Genomic DNA, 22,604 nt, shown 5'->3' with positions numbered 1-22,604 from the left:
AAATATGCTTTGTTACAAGTTACTAAAGCTAAAAAATTCCACTCGCTGAATGCAGGGGAGGGGACGCAGAGGAAATCCTGAACGTGTCCAATAATTCCGTACACATTCCATACCACAAGAAAGTGCTTTCCTTATAAACAGGTCTTTGTTTATTTTTCTCAATGAGGCACAGTGGTTTTATAAAAGACTTTGAAATCACAATCCCAGACGGTTCTCTTCTCAAGATGTATTCTTTGTATCTGCAAAACCTGTCAACCATGTGCACTGAACTAAGCGGGCTGGATCCAGACTAAATCTACAGTTTCCACCAATTCCCCCTTCCTGATGCAGACTCTCCACATGTCAGTGCTCAGGATCCCCTATGCCCCAGGAGCAAAGTTTCATGGAGAGCAGCGGGCTGCAGTGGGAAGGAGAAGGCAGGAAATTTCCATTCAGGCATTAGAAAATTTAGCCTTGATCAAACCTAGTACACTCCACTTATATAGATCTTCCTTGGGATGAGAGAGACAAAATCTAGGAAAGGAAAAACATCTTCCCATGAATAGTGGCTCTGAAGAAGAGCCAAGTCTGCTCCCTTTTATATATTTACCAATTCTCTTTGTGGCTGGATGTTCGGGAAAGAAAACCATTAATGGCCAATCAGGGCCTTTGAAACACTTGAAGGGAGAAGTCAGTGAGCAGAGAAGGGTGAGGGGAAAGGGCCATTTAACTGATATTTGATCAGATACAGTTTAGAGCCCTTTTACGCAAGTTAGAGATCTAGCTCTACTTCCAGTCTCTTCAAAGGGAAGATGACTGTTTAGTATGCTAGCTTGGAGTGGCCCATAACGGTTCTCCTATATAGTGTTTCTGGTATTTTTTTAAAGCAAGGGCAGACTGAAGCCTGTTCTTAAAAAGCTCTAGTGTAATTCTAAAAGGTTAGAAAACATTTTTTTACAGCTTTTACAGTCAAAAGTAGTATAGCAGTTACTGAGATTCTCTCTCCATTCTGAAACAATATGCATAATCAGTAAAAAATATTGTATCTCCATATTTCACTTTCTCATGAAGTCACACTTGTATAAAGTTGATCTTAAACATCCATACTGTATTTTTCCTGCTCAGTAAAATAAACCTTTTACTATTGTTTTAAAAACCTCTCTTTTCCTTCTTGGTAAATTTAGGGTAGATAAGGTTAACCAGGGTTTTTATCCAGGAAAGTCAGAGTGGGTGCCTCAGAAGTTCCATTAAAATATACTTCAGGAGTGGCTTGGGGTAAATAGTGCCAAGCACAGGAGGCCAGTAAATAAACATTTCTTAGGCCTCTTTCTCAGCTGTGCTTGGTAGTATGAGAGGCAGGGTTTTTTTTTCAGCACGAGAACGCAGTGGAACGGAGTTCCGGCACCTCTTAAAAATGATCACATGGCTGGTGGCCCCGCCCCCTGATCTCCAGAGAGAGGGAAGTTTAGATTGCCCTCCGCGCCACTCTAAACTCCCCTCTGTCTGGAGATCAGGGGGCGGGGCCACCGGCTATGTGACCATTTTCACCAAGGGCGATTTAAACTTTAAAAAACTTCCCCTTTGTTCCAGCTGACCTAAAGTGACATTATTGTGCGGTCTTGAGTTCCACCACTGAGTTCCACCACCTCTTTTCCCAGAAAAAAAGCCCTGATGAGAGGCTAGCATGGGAGAAGGAGGTAGTCTTCAATTAATCCCAAAATCAATACATGCCACCACTGGGAGGGCTGAGGCTCTGTAGATTGTGGTTGTTTCCCTTCAAAAGTATAAAAGAGCCTGCTTGTGCCAAACAACAATGTAGGCCTTGTTACAGGGCTGAATTTTAAAAATACCAGAAATGATTTAATGCTGTAGTAGAGATGAACTTGTTGCTCAATTAGGTGATTGTTTCTGGGACTACTTAGCATGTTAGGGCACAGAAAAGCAATTAAGTTCTGTCAGTTTGGAGAAGTGGTTAGTTACATTAGTAAAGTTCACACTCTAGTCAGCAAAGAAAGGGGGACAGGAAACTTTCAGGTGAATATAAGGGAACTGCACAACATTACGCCTTGTTATATGTATAATGTGCAATTCTAATATTTACATTTATAAGATAAAATAAATACGATCCAGTGACAATATAGCACTTAACCATGGTTACTGGTTACCATGGTTGGCTACCTTAGCTATGGTTAAGATTCCAAGTGTACAATTATGCCATGGTTTAACTTAGTGAGTTAAGCTCTGTTGCAGAAGGCACGTATAGAATACACCAGTGAAAATATGATCATCAGCAGTATAGAAAGCAAACACTGCAAACGTTCTCATGTTTTCATGTCCAGCAACATATCTCACTGCTCAGTCTGACTGATTATAAGATGGCTACTGCTAGTGTACCCAAAAGTTTGGTCCCCATTGCAGCCAAATTCTATTTTCCCTTGATAACGTATTATGTGGACATATTTACCGGTCTGAAGAAAATATTTCTTCGCCTTATTTACAAGATCATCTGTATCTTCTGGTGTGAGAAACAGTCTTACTGCTTTAATCTACAATTGAAGCAAACACAAATGCCAATTTACTCTAAATATTCTTAAAGCGGATGCTAATTTGGCGTAGGGAACTGTTCATGCTCAAAAGGGTCCCATGCACACATTCTGAAACATTCAATAATCATCATGATTACAAGTTTCAGCACTGAGCCAGGATCCACAATTAGAGCAGCCTCATACAAAGCCATTCGCGCGCTCTCTGTCACTGGGTGGGTGGAAAGAGGAATTCTGCAAAGTCAGAACTCACAGAATCCCCTTGTTTATTTAAAAAGTGAACCAAAGAATTAGTTCTTGCAAGCTATGACCTTGCACTGAAACTAGGGAACAAGCTCTGAATCTATAGAACAAAAGTTTTAATAAAGCAGCCTTTAGAACCAGGAAGTATGCTGATTTGAAAAGGAGGAATGAGAGAGACTAGAAGATCGTTTCCCCCCCTTTACTTTCATCTCTGTTTACCAAGAAATAAATGAGGCGAGTGGAGGCTGAACCAGGCACTTTAGAAAACTCCTCCTGTCTGTCATTTCCCTATCCTGGAAGCTTGTTACTTTTTCCTCGCTTTACCAGTCAGTCTCTCTATTCTCTGCCCCCCTTTTTCTTCTTGTCATAATCTTCATCTTTCTCTCTTTGTAGGGACACAATAGTACAGTCGACAGGCTTATTGTAAAAGCCCATCATTTTCATTTAGCATTAAGGCTTTTGAGGGAAAGGGGGCAAAATACAATCATATTCACATTTCAAATTGTTATCAGTTTCTTTGCTTAAGCCTCATTGGGTTGCCTATTCCCGAAACTACAGCTTTCCAAGTGGAACTACTGATAGGGGTTTTGCTACAATAGGGCTCCAAATCAGGGCTGTCCCAGTCCAAGTGGAAGAGTATACAATTCCTATAGTATTATATATACTATTAAGCTCTAGAGAAGAATAATTTGATACTATTTTGTATAGGTTGAAAAATACCAGCTCATCATTCAGCAAAGCCAATCCAATTTGATCAGTCTGAATGTTCTGCCCTTGCCCGAATCGCTGAGGTCCATAGTAATTGATAAAACCATTTTTCTACAAATTGGAAAGAAAAGTTAAATGGAGGTTTGGAATACTATGCATTTATACACTCTACATTGAAATGATTGAAAGGATAAAGGCTAGAGATGTCCTTTATTACATTTTTTTTTTTACCTTGACATTCTCAATGGCTTCACATATTCTCTCGTTCAGGCTTGTGGAACAGTCATTGCTGTGCTGCTTTACGTTTCTCACAATGATATCAAAGTGATTTCCTTGCAGCTGACCAAGCCTAAGTGGCTGGCTTGCAGAATGTACATTAGCCACACAGATTCCTTTTTTCTCAATTGACCTTCCAAGTTCTTTCAATCTGCACAAGGAAAACAACTGGAAACATCATGTCTTGTTCTAGTGGGGAAAAATTTATACAGTTAAAACTGGATTTACTAATATTTTAAATATATTTTCCTAAAAGTGTAAGATTTAATGAAGAAAAAAAGTCATGGTCCAGACTGGTTATGAAGCTATAATATGAATGACATGATATAACTGCCTTCAGCCAATAGAAAAGATGGGGTTCAAATACTGTAATAAATAAACAAACACCCGTATGATATACGTGTCACGTACAGAGTTTGCGGAGATGGAAACTAGTTTAACCATCCAGTAAACTATAGTTGAAGATACCACAGATTACAGTTTGCCATAACGAGTATAAACAAGAAGTATTTATTAACATCACCACCATCCCCTTAAAAATAAGAGTCAGGCCTGATACAACATGGATTATGGGGAAAGTACTTATGTAAACATTCTACTTTACTTTAATGATACTGCTCATACAGCCTATTTGGCTCTGAGCAGTGCCACACTAGAATTAGAGTAATGTAAACATTCTACTCACACCAGCATTCTAAAATGAACTTACCATGTGCGGATCTCTTTATGTGTAGTAATAGCAGTAGTGTAGCATGTAGCTTTGAGCTGAATGGCCCAAGCTTGCCTGATCTCATCAGATCTCAGAAGTTAAGCAGGGTTGCCCTGGTTAGTAATTTGATGGGAGACCACCAAGGAAGTCTAGGGTCACTACCAGAGGCAGGCAATAGTACCCATCTCTTTGTCTCTTGCCCTGGAAACCCTATGGGGTGACCATAAATCAGGTATAACTTGATGGCACTTTATATACACACACACACACGACTGAATCTAAGCATCTGATCCCTGGTATGGTAATGCCAGTGATGCAGAAAAAGTTCACGTTACGTAGAATTCTTCCAAGGATACACCCCTTTCCCCGTGCCCTGCACCACATGTCAATCAAGCTCTGTTTTTTCTTCCTAGGCTTTGCCTGTTGTGGTTTACCTCCTTTCTGGTACTGTTTTAGTTCACTTCCCTCAGCACAACAGGGAGTGATCCTTGTGCCCAGATAAGCATCTTTTCCATCTGTTTTGCGACATCATACTTTTATGGGGGCAGAAGGGTATTGTTTATTATATAGTTGCACATATGTTGCAACGGTCAAATTTATTTAAAAGATTGCTGTGACAGTGTTTCCCCGGTATCACACAAATGCTTGGTTATGTGTTGCTCATCAGAAAGTAGGGAAAGGAGGGAGGGAGACTCTAAAAGAACGCGACCAGCAAGAAAATCCCATCCAGACATGCTGAAGAAAAATAAAAATAAAGAAGAGAGACAGAGAGACCATGGATGTCATGCAGACACATGGGAAGGAACAGAAGATGAAAAGCAAATGCAGTATGATCAATCTGAATTAAAGCCACGCAAAATCCTGGCAGAGGCATTTGAACACACACTCCAGAGAATGCAACTCAGCAGTTTTCATTTGCTACATTCTGTCCTGAACCAGGCCCCAAAATGATGGATATAAGCCAGCCAATGCGAAGCATTTCTAGATCCCACTGATTTCAGTAGACCAGAATATCTGTAGATTTCACACTGGAGTAAATAGAGTGGAGGAACAACTTAAGAGGTTGGTAAAACCCACATCTTATGAAATGGGTTTGGCTGGATCCCTATGGATCCAAAGCAGGCAGGGTACTGAACCCTTCTGCAGATGGGTGTCTGTGTATGTGTGAACTTTGACAATTTGTCCCTCCTTCTGTAGACCTTTGAATCCTTGTTCCTGGAAGTTCTCTGCCCCCCAAGGACAGCATTTGTAGGGAAACATATTGCAGAGGGCGGAGAGGAAGTTACAGACTAATGATGGAAATCCTTTCCATCCATGTAAATTTCTGGTGGATCCAGGTAGTTGTTTTTATATGTTGACAGGGACAAGAGAGGAATCATCATGGAGCTTCAGCTGATGATGGCTAATACACAGGAACACATAACTCTGTCCCTCCTCCTTAGTAAGTTTAGAATCGATTCGAAAAGTGCTTAACTCATGTCCTGCTACATGATAACTTAAAGACTAAGGTATGGATAGTTCCAATCGCTAATGAAGTATTAGCAAGTTCTATCATAAGAACATAAGAACATAAGCATAAGAACATAAGCAAAGCCATGTTGGATCAGGCCAGTGGCCCATCCAGTCCAACATTCTGTCACACACAGTGGCTAGAAATCCAGTGCCATCTAAAGGACTGTCAGTGAGGCCAGGACACCAGAAGCCCTCCCACTGCCTTCCTTCCAGCACCAAGACAACAGAGCACCACCTCCCCACAAAGAGAATACCATCTATCTCCTGTGGCTAATAGCCACTGATGGACCTCTGCTCCATATATTTGTCCAGTCCCCTCTTGAAGCTGGCAATGCTTGTAGCTGCCACCACCTCCTGTGGCAACGAATTCCATGTGTTTATCACCCTTTGTGTAAAGTAGTATTTTCTTCTATCTGTTCTAACCCGACTGCTCAATAATTTCATAGAGTGCCCACGAGTTCTTGTATTGTGAGAAAGGGAGAAAAACACATCTTTCTCTACCTTTTCTAACCCGTGCATTATCTTGTAAACCTCTATCATGTCTCCCCTCAGTCGTCTTTTCTCCAGGCTAAAGAGCCCCAAGCGCCTCAATCTTTCCTCATAGGGAAAGTGTTCCAACCCTTTAATCATTTTAGTTGCCCTTCTCTGTACTTTTTCCAGTGCTATGATATCTTTTTTAAGGTGTGGCGACCAGAACTGTACACAGTAGTCCAAATGAGGCCTCACCATCGATTTATACAGAGGCATTATGATACCGGCTGATTTGTTTTCAATCCCTTTCCTAATAACCCCTAGCATAGCATTAGCTTTTTTTATGGCAGTCGCACACTGTGCTGACGTTTTTAGTGAGTTATCTATCATGACTCCAAGATCTCTCTCTTGGTCAGTCTCCGCCAGTTCAGACCCCATCAACTTGTATTTATATTTTGGATTTTTGGTTCCAATGTGCATTACCTTGCACTTGGCTACATTGAACCTCATTTGCCACATGGATGCCCACTCTTCTAGCCTCGACAGATCCCTTTGGAGTGCCTCACAATCCTCTCTGGCTTTCACCACCCTGAACAATTTCGTGTCATCTGCAAATTTAGCCACTTCACTGCTTAATCCCAATTCCAAATCATTAATGAACAAGTTAAAAAGCATTGGACCCAATACCGACCCCTGTGGCACCCCCCTGCTCACCACCCTCCACTGTGAGAAGTGCCCGTTTATACTCACTCTCTGTTTCCTATTAATTAGCCAGTTTTCGATCCACAAGAGGACTTGGCCCTTTATCCCATAGCTACTGAGCTTACTTAGGAGCTTTTGATGAGGAACTTTGTCAAAAGCTTTCTGGAAGTCAAGATAAACAATATCTATCGGGGCTCCCTTGTCCACTTGTTTGTTCACTCCCTCAAAGAACTCTAACAGATTGGTGAGACAAGATCTTCCCTTACAGAACCCATGCTGAGTTTTCCTCATCAGCTTTTGGTCATCAATGTGCCCACTAATTTTATTTTTGATAATAGTTTCCACCAACTTACCCGGTATTGACGTCAGGCTGACTGGCCTGTAATTTCCCGGATCTCCCCTGGAACCTTTTTTAACGATGGGGACAACATTAGCTACCTTCCAGTCCTCAGGAACAGATGCAGAGTTTAATGACAGATTACATATTTTTGTGAGATCTACAAGTTCACACTTGAGTTCTTTCAGAACTCTTGGACGTATGCCATCTGGGCCCGGTGATTTATCAGTTTTTAAATTATCTAGCAGTCGCATAACCTCCTCTCTCGTCACCTCAATGTGACTCAGGTCTTTCAAAACCCCTCCCAAAGTCAGTGCTTCCGGAGTGGGCATGCACTTCTTATCTTCCACAGTGAAGACAGAAGCAAAGAACGCATTCAGCTTCTCGGCCATTTCCCTATCACCCTTTAGTAATCCTTTTACGCCTTGGTCATCCAAGGGCCCCACTGCCTCCCTAGCTGGTTTCCTACTTCTAATATATTTAAAGAATTGTTTATTGTTTTTCTTTATGTTCTTTGCAATATGCTCCTCATATTCCCTTTTTGCCTGTCTGATCACAGACTTGCACTTTTTTTGCCACAGCTTATGCTCCTTTTTATCAACCTCACTCCGACTAGTTTTCCACTGCCTAAAAGAATCCTTTTTACCTTTTACAGCTTCTATTACATTGCTTGTTAACCATGCTGGCCTTTTCCTAAACCTATTTGTGCCTTTCCTAACCAGCGGTATATATTTAATTTGAGCTTCCAGGATTGTAGTTTTAAATAGTCTCCAAGATTCCCCAAGTGTTTTGACCTTTTTTACTTTCCCTTTCAGTTTCTTCTTCACGTACCCCCTCATCTCAGAAAAGTTACCTTTTGAAGTTAAACATGGCTGTGTTGGTCTTATTTGGCAATTTCCTATTTATACATATGTTGTACTCAATAACATTATGGTCACTGTTCCCAAGTGGTGCAATCACATTTACATCTCTCACCAGGTCTTCAGCATTACTGAGGACCAAATCCAGGATCACCTCTCCCCTAGTAGGTTCTGTAACCATCTGTTCCATAGCACAGTCATTGAGACAGTCTAGAAACTCACTTTCTCTCCCCCGATTCGAACACCCATTGACCCAGTCAATGTGTGGGTAGTTACAACACAGTTTTTTTTGTTTAGCAGCCATCTTTAATCCTGTCATCATTTTATAATCCTCCTCTATTTTCTGATCTGGAGGGCGATAACAAACTCCCACAGTTAAGTTTCCATTTGGGCCCGTAATTTCAACCCATAGCATTTCCAGAAGCGAATCTAATTCAGTTACCTTCTCAATCTTACTGGAATGTATACCTTCTCTGACATATAGAGCCACCCCACCACCAACCCTTCCCTCCCTATCCTTCCGATATAATTTATATCCAGGAATCACCGTGTCCCACTGATTTTCCTCATCCCACCAAGTTTCTGATATGCCCACAATGTCTATGGATTCGCCCAACACTAAACATTCCAGCTCCCCAATTTTACCTCGGACACTTCTAGCATTTGTATATAAACACCTGTAACTTCCCCGGCACACTTTGCCTCGAGACGTAGTTAGGTCATCTGCACTGTTTGTCTCCATCTCAGTTGACAACTCTAATCTATCTCCCTGTAGAAGTGTTATACCTAGCCCTTCATCTCTCTGAGATGAACCATCCTGAACCAGAGACACTTTATCTCTTGTCGGCTTTCCCCTAGCATTTAGTTTAAAAACTGCTCTGCCACCTTTTTGATTTTAAGTGCCAGCAGCCGGGTTCCTTCTCGGGACAAGTGGAGACCGTCTCTCTTGTACAGCTCCCGCTTGTCCCAAAAAGAATCCCAGGGCCTAACAAACTTGAACCCTTCCTCCCTACACCATCGTCTCATCCACGCATTGAGACTCCTGATCTGCGTTTGTCTCTCTGGCCCTGCGCGTGGAACAGGTAGCACTTCTGAGAAGGCTACCTTGGAGGTCCTGGCCTTGAGTCTCCTACCTAACAGCCTAAATTTTTGTTCCAAGACCTCACGACTGCATTTCCCAACTTCGTTGGTTCCAACATGGACCACGACCGCTGACTCCTCCCCAGCACTATCTACCAGCCTATCTATAACGCGCGTAATGTCCGCTACCTTCGCACCAGGCAGGCAAGTCACCATACGGTCAGAACGCGGTTGTGCCACCCAGCTATCTACTTGTCTAAGGATCGAATCACCAACTACCAAGAGCCTCCCTCCCGCCCCACCCAGGGATGGTTCCTTGATGCGAAAGGAAACCTGCTCACCAACTGAAGAAGAGGTCCCTTCTGAGGGCATGTTCCCCTTATCCTCAGTACGGTGCCCTGATTCCACAAGATCCTCATTCTCCTTGACAACAAGAACGCTGCCATTTTTAGAGTGGGACACATCTATCCTGTCCCTGAGAATCTTGTCCTCGTGCCTATCTAACTGTCTCCGCTTCTCCAGGTCAGCCACCTTGGCCTCAAGGGTACGTACTCGTTCCCTGAGAACCAGGAGCTCCTTGCAGCGAGCACACATCCAGGACTTCTGACCAGAAGGCAGATAGTCATACATGTGACACTCAGTGCAATACACTGGAAAGCCCCCAACCCCCTGCTGGCATTCTGACTTCATTATTCTGTTTTAGGAATAACACACTAAGAGGAAAGAAAACGGCTATGATCCCCCGGCTAAGAGCCACAGGCCAAGAGCCCTTTAGCTCTCGCCCTTCGGCTCGCGCCAAAGGCTCGCGCCCCTGCCCAGCAGTTGCCTTTTCAATGCAAAAGGTCACTTCCTGCTAAGCACAGGAGGTGAGCACAAAGGGGGGGTGTGGCTTGTACTCCAGCAACCCCCAGCAGCCTTACAAACACACTCACCCTCAAACACAATCAAGCCCAAACACACTCAAATCAACACAAAACTACACACAAAAAATCAATTTTTTGTCAGAAGAAAAATATCAGAAGAAAAATATCAATCAGAAGAAGAAGAAACCAGATCAGAAGAAAAATATCAATTTGTCACATACTGATAACCTTCATCCACAAGACTTATTACTGACCCCATCACTTTTTTTACGCCAGTATAGATGTTTTTTTACACACAGGCTATATAATAGTTAATAGAGCAGGAGAAAGTGATGGTCAATGGAAGAGTTTTGAAGAAAAAAACTTACCGAGGGGGAGAAGTAATTGGTTTTGCAGAGTAAAAAAGGCCACATCAATAAAGGAAAGAATTTACCAATGACCTTGGCCAATTTAATCTACATTCAACGATATAAGCATTTTCACAATGTAAGTGCAAACTTGCACACAATTTTGCAGACTTTCTGCTGGGGGGGGCTATTTCCTTAGCTGGCTTGTAAGTTAGCATGGCAAAGTCAAGTGAACACTTCAAGGCCAGCTATTTGAATTACCCACTGTGTTTTCAATTATACTTATGCACAATACACACCCAAGAAAAGAAACAGTTCTGGGGGTTTGTTTTTGTAAGGCTCACGAGGGCAGGGGCATTATGGCTGAGGGTGTTGTGGTACAAAGTTTCTCTTTAATGGACAACAGATTTCCAGGGATCAGAACCGAAGAATGTAAATGAAGAGCTGAGCAGACTGACATCGCTAAGGCAAGCTATGTTAGACCAGTTTGCTAAATTCATGACTGTAGGGCAGTCAGATAAAACAAATACATTTCTCAAGGAACAGCTAATCAATAATTCGAAGAGAAGGGAGATGAATTTCAAAATCAAACAGGGGAGGCTTTGAAGCCATTTCTTTAATTCTCATTATTTTCTTCTGTAACACAAACTATAGGGTTAGCTAGGCACGTGTACGCTGTACGGTAACATGCAACCATCAAATGAAAATGCCCTTTTCTTCACACAGTTCCAAGTACTGCTATACAGCAGGAATCACCAGCTTTTCAATGAGAGTTACTTCCACCAAATGAAAATACCCCCAAATACTTTTGATCCCTTCCCTGTTATTAGTATGATGAGCCCACACCTATTGTCAACACTGCATGTTTTGGTGAAAGTGAGAAAAACATTTTACTAGAGCATTCCACATCCATTCTAGGTTTTGTTTCTGTTTCTTTATAAGCCCAGTACTAATTTAGAGAAGACTTATGAAGGGGGCAAATGAGAAGGGCTAGATGGAACTGCATCCTTTGGGGCTAACCTGCCCCTCCCTCTCCTATGCGATACAAACATAACCTAGATCTTGTACACAGGAAGAATCATATCCCTGAGTAAGACAAGACTTCAATAAAAATATAAATTTTGCTACCATTTTCTGCTAAAAGTTAAAGTGGTACTAGTTTTAACAAATGATATTAATCTGTATTTTGACCCCGCTTTAAATACCTTTTAGGAGTTACCTTCTTCACCACCATAGCCTGGTACGTAATGGCCTTCTTGTCTTTAATGCCTGCGTAACTGAAGTCTGAAGACAGCACGCCAAGTTCAGAAGACAAATAGCCAATTGCTTCAAGCGTTTCCAGGTTTTCTTTCCGGAGAGTAAATGCTGCAAACAATAATATTCTAAATCCACTACATCCACTATGAATGCAGTGCCCTGAATTCATTTAGGACACTCCAAAGGGCTGTATAGATACCCATAATACATTGATACAAGATGGTGGATAGGTTACTATCATATACTTGGATGAAATATCATTACTGATACTGACGAGATTGTGGTTTTCTTTGTGAATTGTAAAAAATTAGATAATTAATATTACATCACACAGAGGCAAGAGGCCAAATAGGGTGAACTTGTTCCCCTCCCGCTCCCCACTGCAGCTATCCATCACATATGGCTATTAATCCACCTGAGTCCCTCAACCTCAGGAATAAACTTTCCCTTGGTCAGAAAGGACTCCATGTGGAAGGAGAAGGCAGGGAAGATCCTGGACTATCAGCACCTTCCAATGCTGATTTGCACGATCCAATTCAATCTGTCTCGGTTTTGAATGGAATATTAATCCCCTCAGAATTTAGGCCTGGTTGAGAATGTGTGCCAGGCACTTAAAATCCAGTTCAAATTAAATTCATAAAGTAACTTCAATCATATCAGCCATATTTAGATTTTTGTTGTTGGAAGTTACAATGCCTTATTTAGCATACTTTTACACCACTTCAACATAAAATTTCGGGCTATGTGCTTGTATTAGCATTACTTAACATTTATCGACTATGGGTTGGATCCAGTGACTCCTGTCTAAGTGTGGAATCTTTCTCTGTCAGAAGTCTGACTGAAAAAAAAATCTTACTTAACAGAAGGAAGTTAGAAGCAGGTTTATTTTGACTGCTCAAATGGTTATTAGAAATTGTCACATACATACCCGTGTATAATGCTTGTTTTTCTCTGCGGTCAGCATTAGTCCTTTTTCGGAAACCGTATTTCTCACGAAATCTTACCACAACCACTGCATTTTGTTGAGTGTCAGGGAATGACTTTGTTTCCACCAGTTTTCCAAATTTTGTATTGATAAAATGGTGAACTTTCTTACGGTGCTCTTTATCTCCATCAGGTCTAAAAGCAAACTTTGACTTTTCTACTCTGGCATCTAAAAACTTTAGAAAACCACATGCTTCCTCTTCAGACACTAAGTGGCAGAGCTCCTGGTAATCTTGGTTTGCTTTCACAATGATTTCATTGCATTTTGTAACGGTGATCAAGAAGGGATACTCCTGTCTGATGGCACAATGCAAGCTGGCACGATTCCTCTTGTCAAGGATTGGACCAAGTGAGAAGTCAGCACGATGAACTGCAGGCTCAGATTTAGAATTCCATGTGTCCTTCACATTACAAGCAAACAGCCTTAGCTGCTCACTTACAGAGTTCTCTATTAACGAGTCCAGTGTATCAACTCTGTCAAGCTGACGAGCAAGTACATTACTATCTTCAAAAGCTTCAGAACCGCTAATGGAGGGAGAAAGACCTTCTGCTGTACACAGAGCACTGTCATCTGGAATGCTGCAACATTCCTCTTCTATGCTCAGCTCTGGAGGACTCAACCTTGGTCCTTTGCAATCCTGCTCATAGATCTTAAGTTCTTCTGACAGGCCTTCCTTGCTTTTGGGAAGACTATCTGTTGTGATTGCATTAACCAACTGCCCGGATGTATCAATTTCTGTTACTACAAAATCACTTGGTAATTGTTTTATACGACCACAAAATCCAATGTGACCATTTACATAAGAGGAAGAGTAAAACATGAATGACCTGAGAGAGTCTTCTTCCATTCTAATATGATATTGTCTGGTAAAAGAAGAAAAGACCAAGACAACCAAAATCAGGCAATTGCCGTTTCGGTATTGGTGATGGAGGTAGAATGTGAAACATTGCGTTTAGAGGAAATAATTTTTTTCATTTTAAACATATGAAGCAGCCTTATAGTCCAACTAGCTTAATATGGTCTATTCTCACAGGCATTAAATTTACAGGGCATCGGGGAGAGATGCTCTATAAATCCTTTTAAAACAAAAAGGAACACCCTCAAGGAATGCAAAAACAAAGTACACTATTACAAGAATGTGCATCAAAAATAGGAGTGACCTATAAATTGCACTGCCTGGACCTACAATATAAATAAATATGACAAGTATAAAATTGTAAATAATATTCAATGTACCAATAAAGCCAGAAAATAAACAGTACAAACTATTAATATACATAAAACATCAAAAAGGAGTTATTACACCTGACAATTTATGGACTGCTAGCCAAACGCTGTTTCAAGTCGATCTTCATCATACCACTTCTGTCTTAACCTGCTTATTCATTTTAAAACAGTAACCAGTTCAAAACAAAGAGCCAGAAAAGGTCTCTAGCTCATGTTGGATGAGATGTAAAATAAGATCATACTGCTTATTTTACTGAGTATTTAAACGCTTGTTATTGATACACTGAATATTGTTTCCAGTTGTATGCTTGTCACATTTATTCATATTGTGGATTCAAATTTTACATTTGCAGTTTACAATACACACCAATTCTTGATATGTCTGTCACTGATACACTGTTTTATACTGGCCACCGTGCAAAACTAGAAGCTGGACTAGATTAACATGGCTCTTCTTATGCTTCTTAGAAGACAAGAGATTTTGAAAGCAAGTCTAACAGCAACTTAAAGACCAACTAGATTTCCAAGGTATGAACTTTCAAGAGTCAAAATCTTCCTTCGTCAGATAATGAGATTGTTAAGCGCACTAGACATAAAATGTACCACATTTCTTTTCACACTCACTGCTGCCCTCTACTGCATATATATCAGTATACATAAAAATGAACAAAAGCCTCTTTTTTGAGCCTCTTTACTTCAGCCCATTATCACCACTTAACATGTACAAGTATGAAATATCATCATTTCATAACTATTACAGAGACTGCAGAATCCTTATCGAAATCTACTTTCAGGCTACCGCTGTATTTTTCCTTTATTCTCTTGCTCATGCTATTTCTTCAGAATACAGAATCCCCTTCAGTTTAAAATTTTACATTATTCCGTGGGTTTTTAAATAAATAATTCTTATGGAATTACAGGCACTAATAAAGATTACTAAAAAGGCAGAAGGACAACCAAAAACATTCAGCATGGAACATTTCAAGGAAGCGTAACTGCCCTCATCTCTTTTGGCCTTCCACTGTAAACAAAAACTTGCATATTCCGGACTTCCTGTTTGGGATCCATGGAGGTCTAACGCAGCTCCACTTGCGGAGCTGACCGGACTGCCGTTTTAACCGGCCGGAGGGGTGAAAATAGCCCGCGGCCGACTGCTCTCAGGCGGGGAGCAGGCAAAGAACGCTCAAGACCCTAGGGTGAGCTAGATCTCGGACGAAGGGGGGCTCTACACAACGGGTCCCCTCCCGATCCTTGAGGTCCCACCTTGCGACGGGTCGGCTATAATCTCTGCGGCAGTTTTGGGGCCAATTCGGCTGGCATAAGACCTACATACCCAAGCTTCGATTGGGGGAAGAAGCTGAGAGGAGAACTTAAAATCGAAACAGCGATTACAACCCGAGAAAAGTGAAGAGAAGGTAAAGATCATTATCTTCTGAGACGGGACAGATTGATAAAAACAGAGAGGAAAAAAAGTAGATTTTTAAACTGCAACAGACTAGTGAAAAGGAGGGGAAGACTCGGCAGGAATTGAATTTAAAAAGAGACTAAGTTTAAAGAAGTTATTAAAGAAATGGGACTATTGTTTTGAATACCTGTGGCTTTGGAGCTGTGAGAAAAAGACACCATCGCGAGATCTGCTGTGGGAAGACGGGAGACAGGAAGTGCGTAATAACAATAGAGTGGCTGGAGAGAAGCGGCCCTTGCTGGAGGGCAGGAAGTAGGGAATCGCCATTTTTGAAAGGGGAAGGGTCGCGGCTTCAGCGGAAGAGGAAGTAGGCCATCTTGGATTACAAAATCATAGAGAAACCATAGAGAAAAGACGCCCGACATTTTGGACTCTTTAAAATTTAATTTTTATAAGAAGACCGGGACATTTAAAATAGAAAAACGTTAAATTTTACGCCACGGAGTTAAGGAAGAGAGCGGATTCGTGGGAGCGAGCTAAAGCAAGCCCCACGATGTCAAAAAAAGAGTGGCAATCGGCAATAGAAAACCTGGATAAAAACCTGGACAAAAAACTTTTAGATATGATTAAAGAACTTAAGGACACGAAATTGGAGCTGATAAAAGAGGTTAAAGAGGTTACACAGACAGTAAAATCGGAGCTGTCAGAAGTGAAAAAAGGTATGGAAACAATACGAAGTGAATTACAAGGAACGCAGCAGAGAGTTAAAACAGTAGAAGACGCGATGGAGAATTTAGCAGACACGCAACAAACAGAGATGAGATTGGTGAAGGGGAGAATGTCAGTTGCAGAAACTAAACATATGGAGAAGCAGCTACGTTTTCGTGGCTTGCCAGAAGTGGAAGGAAAGTCAGCGCAAGAACAGATGACTGAGGTGTTGGCTGAGTACCTGGGGAAGGAGGAGGAGGAAGTTGTGGCTATCCTAGATGTGGCATACCGTGTGAATTCGAGAATAGCAACCCAGAGGAAACTACCAAGAGATGTGATTGTGCAGTTTACAACACGAAATATGAAAGAGAGGATTGTGACAAAACAGTTTCAAGATCCATTGGAGATTGATGGCAAGACGATTATTATAATGAAGGAACTGCCCAGATCAGTGTTACTGGACCGGAAAAAATATAAAGTGCTAATTCAGATTTTGAAGGACATGAAAATCAGGTACAGATGGGAGTTACCGGAAGGAGTGTCCTTTGAGTTTGGAGGGGCCAAAAAACGCATCAGATCTGAGCGAGAGATGGAGCGATTTATTAAGGACAATGAAAAAGACTTACCAACAAGATCATGAGTATGGAGTGTAAAGTATTATCTTGGAATGTAAATGGACTAAACTCACCGAATAAGAGGAAAAATACTTTTCACTGGCTACTAAAACAAAAATGTGACATTGTTTGTTTGCAAGAGACCCATATCAGAAAGCAGGATGTAAAATATTTAAAATCTGGAAAACTGGGCAAAGAATTTGTAGCGGCCTCCAACAAGAAAAAAAGAGGAGTGGTGTTGTACATAAAAGAGGAGCTACAGCCAAAATTTGTTATGAGAGATGTGGAAGCTAGATTTGTAGCAGTGGAATGTATTTGGAATTTAAAGAGAGTGTTGGTAGTCGGACTTTATGCACCTAACGGTGCAAAAGAAAGCTTCTTTGAGGATTTAAGGAAGCATTTAGACGATCTTGCATATGACCAGATAATTCTTGCTGGAGACTTCAATGGAGTGACAGACTTGGAACTAGACAAAAAGACTACAACGGCACAAAAGAAAAGAGGACTATTACCAAAGCTTTTTTTTGAGTTGATTCAACAAGAGACTCTTGAAGATGTATGGAGGAGAGAATATCCTAAAAGCAGACAGTTTACTTTTTATTCTGCAAGGCATTCTACATTATCAAGAATTGATATGATCTGGGCCTCAAAAGACTTAGCATTATGGACTAAGGAGGTAGAAATAATGCCTATGGTAGGCTCAGATCACAACCCAATTATGTGGAAATTTGGAAAAAAGAGAAAAAGGAAAGCATGGAGAATAAATGAGGACTTGTTACAGGAAAGAGAGAATATGGAAATATTGAGAAGAGAGACAAAGTTTTTTATACAATACAACGTGAATAAAGAAGTACCAACCAATAAAGTTTGGGATGCTTACAAGGCGGTTGTAAGGGGCATACTAATGGACTTAAATGGTAGAGCAAGAAAGAAGAAAGAGGAGAAAAGACAAGAGATTGAGGAGAAAATAAAAGCCAAAGAAATACAGCTAAAAAAGAGACCAAGGAAAAAGAAGGTATACCAGGAAATTAAAATACTTCAAGAACAGCTAACAGCAATGAGCAATAAAGAATTGGAGTGGAATTTCAAAAGACTGAATCAAAAAGCGTTTGAGGGTGCTAATAAACCTGGGAAGTACCTGGCATGGCAATTGAAGAAGAAAAGGGAAAAGAAGATAATAAATAAAATTTGCGAAGATAACAAAACGTATTTGGAGCAGGCTACCATTAGTAGAGCCTTTTATAAATTTTACGCTAAGCTGTATAATAAAAAAGAAGTAAACAAAGAATCAATAGCGTCATATTTGGAGAAAACCAAACTTCCAGAAATCTCGGAAGCTTGGAGAAATAAGTTGAATAGTGAAGTAACTGACGAGGAAATAAGTAAGGCAATACAATCTGCAAATCTAGGAAAGGCGCCAGGGCCAGATGGACTTACGGCTAAATTCTATAAGACAATGGCTAATGAACTGGCACCATTCCTAAAAGAGGTGATGAATGGGGTTTTAAGGGATCAAAGGATTCCAGAAACTTGGAGTGAAGCGAATATATCATTGATCCCAAAAGAGGGCCAAGACCTGACTAATGTGAAAAATTATAGACCTATATCGCTACTCAACAATGACTATAAAATTTTTGCGAAGATATTGGCGGAGAGATTGAAGGGGTGGCTCTCGGAAGTCATAGAGGAGGAACAAGCAGGCTTTTTGCCAGACAGACAAATAAGAGACAACTTAAGGACAGTGATCAATGCTATTGAATATTATGACAAGCGTTGTGACAAAGAGGTTGGTTTCTTCTTTGTAGACGCTGAAAAAGCGTTTGACAATTTAAACTGGGACTTTATGTTTGCCACTATGGAAAAGCTACAATTGGGAGAAAGATTCATCAGAGCAATTAAGGAAATTTATAGAGACCAGACTGCAGCAATCGTGGTGAATGATGAATTGACCAAGAAATTGACGATAAGTAAAGGAACAAGACAAGGTTGCCCGTTATCTCCATTGTTGTTCATTTTAGTATTGGAGATTCTGATGATACAAATACGTCAAGATGATGAAATTCGTGGAATAAAAATAAAGGACTATTCATACAAGGTCAGAGCATTTGCGGATGACATAATGTTAATTGTAGAGGACCCATTGGAGAACATGCCAAGAGTGATGGATAAGATCAAGGAGTTTGGAGACTTGACAGGTTTCTTCATTAACAAAAAGAAGTCAAAGATATTATGCAAAAATATGACTAAGCAGAAACAACAATTGTTAATGGAAACAACGGATTGTGAAGTAACAAGTAAAGTGAAATATTTGGGAGTCGAATTAACTGCAAAGAACATAGATCTATTCAAAAACAATTATGAAAAACTATGGACTCAGATAGAGAGAGACTTGATTAAATGGAATAGATTGAATTTGTCATGGTTGGGCAGGATTGCAGCAGTTAAGATGAATGTGTTACCAAGAGTAATGTTTTTGCTACAGACAATACCAATCATCAGAGACTCCAAACAATTTGAAAAATGGCAGAGGAAAATATCAGATTTTGTTTGGGCAAGCAAGAAGCCTCGAGTGAAAGTGAAAGTTTTACAAGATGCAAAGGAAAGAGGCGGAATGCAACTGCCCAATCTGAGACTTTATCATGATGCAATCTGCCTAGTTTGGTTGAAAGAATGGATGACATTAAAGAACAAGAAACTATTAGCCCTAGAGGGATATAAAAAAATATTTGGATGGCACGCATATTTATGGCATGACAAAGTAAAGGTCAACTCGATGTTCCTGCATCACTTTGTTCGGAGAAGTCTATACATAATCTGGAAGAAGTACAGAATTTATCTACAAGAAGGAACCCCTTTGTGGGTGGTTCCATATGAGGTGATAGACCCGAGAGCTGTTGATAATGAACAACAATGTTTAACGTATAAAGAAATAACTAAAACTGAAGCATCCAAACTTAGAATAAAGACACAAGAGGAACTATCACCTAACTACGATTGGTTCCAGTATAGACAGATCAGAGACTTATATAATTCGGACTCTGTAAAGGGAGGTATACGAATAGAGAATTCGGAACTAGAGCAGACCCTTCTTAAAGAAGATAAGAAAAGAATATCCAAGGTATACCAAGTACTGTTGAAGTGGTATACCGAGGATGAGATAGTTAAAACACAAATGGTGAAATGGGCTATAAACTTTAATAAAGAAATAACAATGGAGGCATGGGAATACTTGTGGAAAACTACAATGAAGACAACGACATGTATTAATATCAAAGAGAACATTTACAAAATGATCTATCGTTGGTACATGACACCAAAGAAGATTGCGCTAGGGAATTTGAATACTTCTAATAAATGCTGGAAATGTAAGAAGCATGAGGGCTCCCTCTATCATATGTGGTGGTCGTGTGAGTTAGCCAGGCAGTACTGGGGGGAAATAATAAGAGAAATGAGTGAAATTTTACAATTTCAAATTAATAAGAACCCAGAACTCCTGCTACTGAACTTGGGAATGGAGGGAATTCCAGCCCAATACAGGACGTTGATATTTTATATGACAGCAGCAGCTAGACTTTTGTATGCGCAAAAATGGAAAGTACAAGAAGTGCCAACTATTGAAGATTGGACTTACAAATTGCTGTATATGGCTGAAATGGACAAGATGACAAGAAAACTGAGAGATCTGGACTCAGGGCAGTTCAACACAGACTGGGAGAAGCTGAAACAATACCTGGAGAAGAAATGGGAGGTGGGAGGAAAACTGTGGCAGTTTGAGAACTACTGAAGTATTGAAGTAGAGGGGGGAGACTTTACCGGGGGGAGAAGAGATAAATGTGAATTAATAAGCAGTCAGATTAATAGATTGACATATATATAGATATATATAGGTTAACAAACAGAACATAGAGAAAATAATTAATTATAAGGACTAAATATAAGGAGCGATTAACTAACAATATTTTCTTTTTTTCTGATAAGTTTTGTACCAAACTGAATGTCTGAAGATATAGATGGGTCAAATTGATTGACTACGTGAGGAGAGATATATAGAACTATTATAAAAAGATAGAATGAGTAATATATATAGAGAATAAGTCAAATTGTTTGATATAAACGAATGTATGATTTATATGGTTTATGATATATAGAAATATCTGAAATTGAAAAATTGGGATAAATTGTTTATCTAAGATGGAAACAAAGACTTACAGTTTGGGCATATAATGTTAAAAATAGTTAAGGATGTACTGCTTAGAATAATGGAGAATATATATTTGTTTTAGATAGAGGAAGCTAATAAAAGTAAGGGAAAGGGGATAAAGGGTTGGAAAGCTGTTGGAAGTCAACAAAAAGGGGGGGGAAAGGGAGGGGGTTAGAGATGAAAAAATTGGGGAAAATTGAATGTAAATGTGGAAATAATGGATTCTAACCCAATAAAAATTTTTCAAAAAAAAAAAAAAAAAAAAAACAAAAAAAAAACTTGCATATTCCAAAGAGCCTTATTATTATTTGTGTTCTATTGCATCTCTTCGCTGCTTTTAAATGGGTTCTTAAAGATTGCTGTTCCATGTTTTATTATATTTTTCTATTTTCATAACTCATTGCTTTCAAAGCATGTTTTTACACCATGGCAGTTATGAAGTGGTGGGTGCATGATTTTGGGGGTATGATCTGTGGCAATTTACTTGATATGGGATTGTTTGGTGAGTTTTAGGTGACCCCATGTAAAAATCTGTGCTTTTGAGGCACATTTTTGCACTGTGGTGGTGCCACGGATTGATGAGTGCTTGATTTTTGGGGTGCAATCTATGGCAATGGACTTGATATGCAATTGAATGATGAGTTTTCAGTGAACCCATGTAAAAATCCAGAGGATACATGAGGATCTGTGCTTTCGAAGCACGTTGTTGCGCTGCCACAGTGCCATAAACCGGTGGGTGCATGATTTTTTGGGATCAGTCTGTGACAATGGACATGATATGGGATTATATGGTGAGTTTTCAGTGAACCCATGAAAAAATCATGAGGATTCATGAAGATCTGTGCTTTTGAAGCATGGTTTTGCACTGTGGCAGAGCCACAGTTCGGTGAGTGTGTGATTGTTTCAGTGCTGTCTGTAGACTGGGACATGATGTATAATATGATGACCTTTTTGTTTTATTTCAATATAAAAATCGTATGAATTCATGAGGATCCGTTTAAAATAATCCAGATCCAACTTTTATTTATTTGTTATTTATATTCCACCTTTCTCACTGAGACTCAAGGGGGATTACATTGTGTGAGATTAATACAATTAGTGGCAAGGACAAGGGCAGGCATTTCCATACAGTGTCAAGAACATTTCCATAAACAATGTCAGAGGGGGAGGAGTTTGGAGATTTGGCAGGATTTTATGTAAACAAAAAGAAGTCAAAGATATTATGTAAAAATATGACTAAACAAAAACAACAACTATTAATGGAAATAACAGACTGCGAAGTAACAAGTAAGGTGAAATATCTGGGAATTGAACTGACTGCAAAGAATATAGATTTATTTAAAAACAACTATGAGAAACTGTGGACTCAGATAGAGCAAGATTTGATTAAATGGAACAGACTGAACTTGTCATGGTTGGGAAGAATTGCAGTAATTAAGATGAATGTGTTGCCAAGAGTGATGTTTCTGTTACAGACAATACCAATTATCCGAGACTCTAAGCAGTTTGAAAAATGGCAGAGGAAAATATCAGACTTTGTTTGGGCAGGCAAAAAGCCTCGAGTGAAAATGAAAGTG

At 40.0% G+C, this 22,604-nt stretch overlaps 1 protein-coding gene across 1 annotated transcript in view; it reads right to left on the bottom strand.

The window, feature by feature from the left end:
- PUS7L (pseudouridine synthase 7 like) overlaps window positions 1-22,604 on the bottom strand; it is a 31,329-nt gene that overhangs the window by 5,739 nt on the left and 2,986 nt on the right. The window contains exons 2-6 of the mRNA XM_054987778.1: window positions 12,816-13,735; window positions 11,836-11,995; window positions 3,705-3,900; window positions 3,486-3,584; window positions 2,444-2,525 (exon numbers count right to left, since the gene is read on the bottom strand). Of these exons, the coding sequence (XP_054843753.1) occupies window positions 2,444-2,525; window positions 3,486-3,584; window positions 3,705-3,900; window positions 11,836-11,995; window positions 12,816-13,735 (1,457 nt within the window). The remainder of the gene's footprint in view (window positions 1-2,443; window positions 2,526-3,485; window positions 3,585-3,704; window positions 3,901-11,835; window positions 11,996-12,815; window positions 13,736-22,604) is intronic.

The sequence above is a fragment of the Eublepharis macularius genome, chromosome 9, assembly GCF_028583425.1.
Source record: "Eublepharis macularius isolate TG4126 chromosome 9, MPM_Emac_v1.0, whole genome shotgun sequence".
Taxonomy (NCBI): domain Eukaryota; kingdom Metazoa; phylum Chordata; class Lepidosauria; order Squamata; family Eublepharidae; genus Eublepharis; species Eublepharis macularius.
Note: the sequence above shows the minus strand (reverse complement) of the source record. Positions and strands in the feature narration are given on the sequence as shown.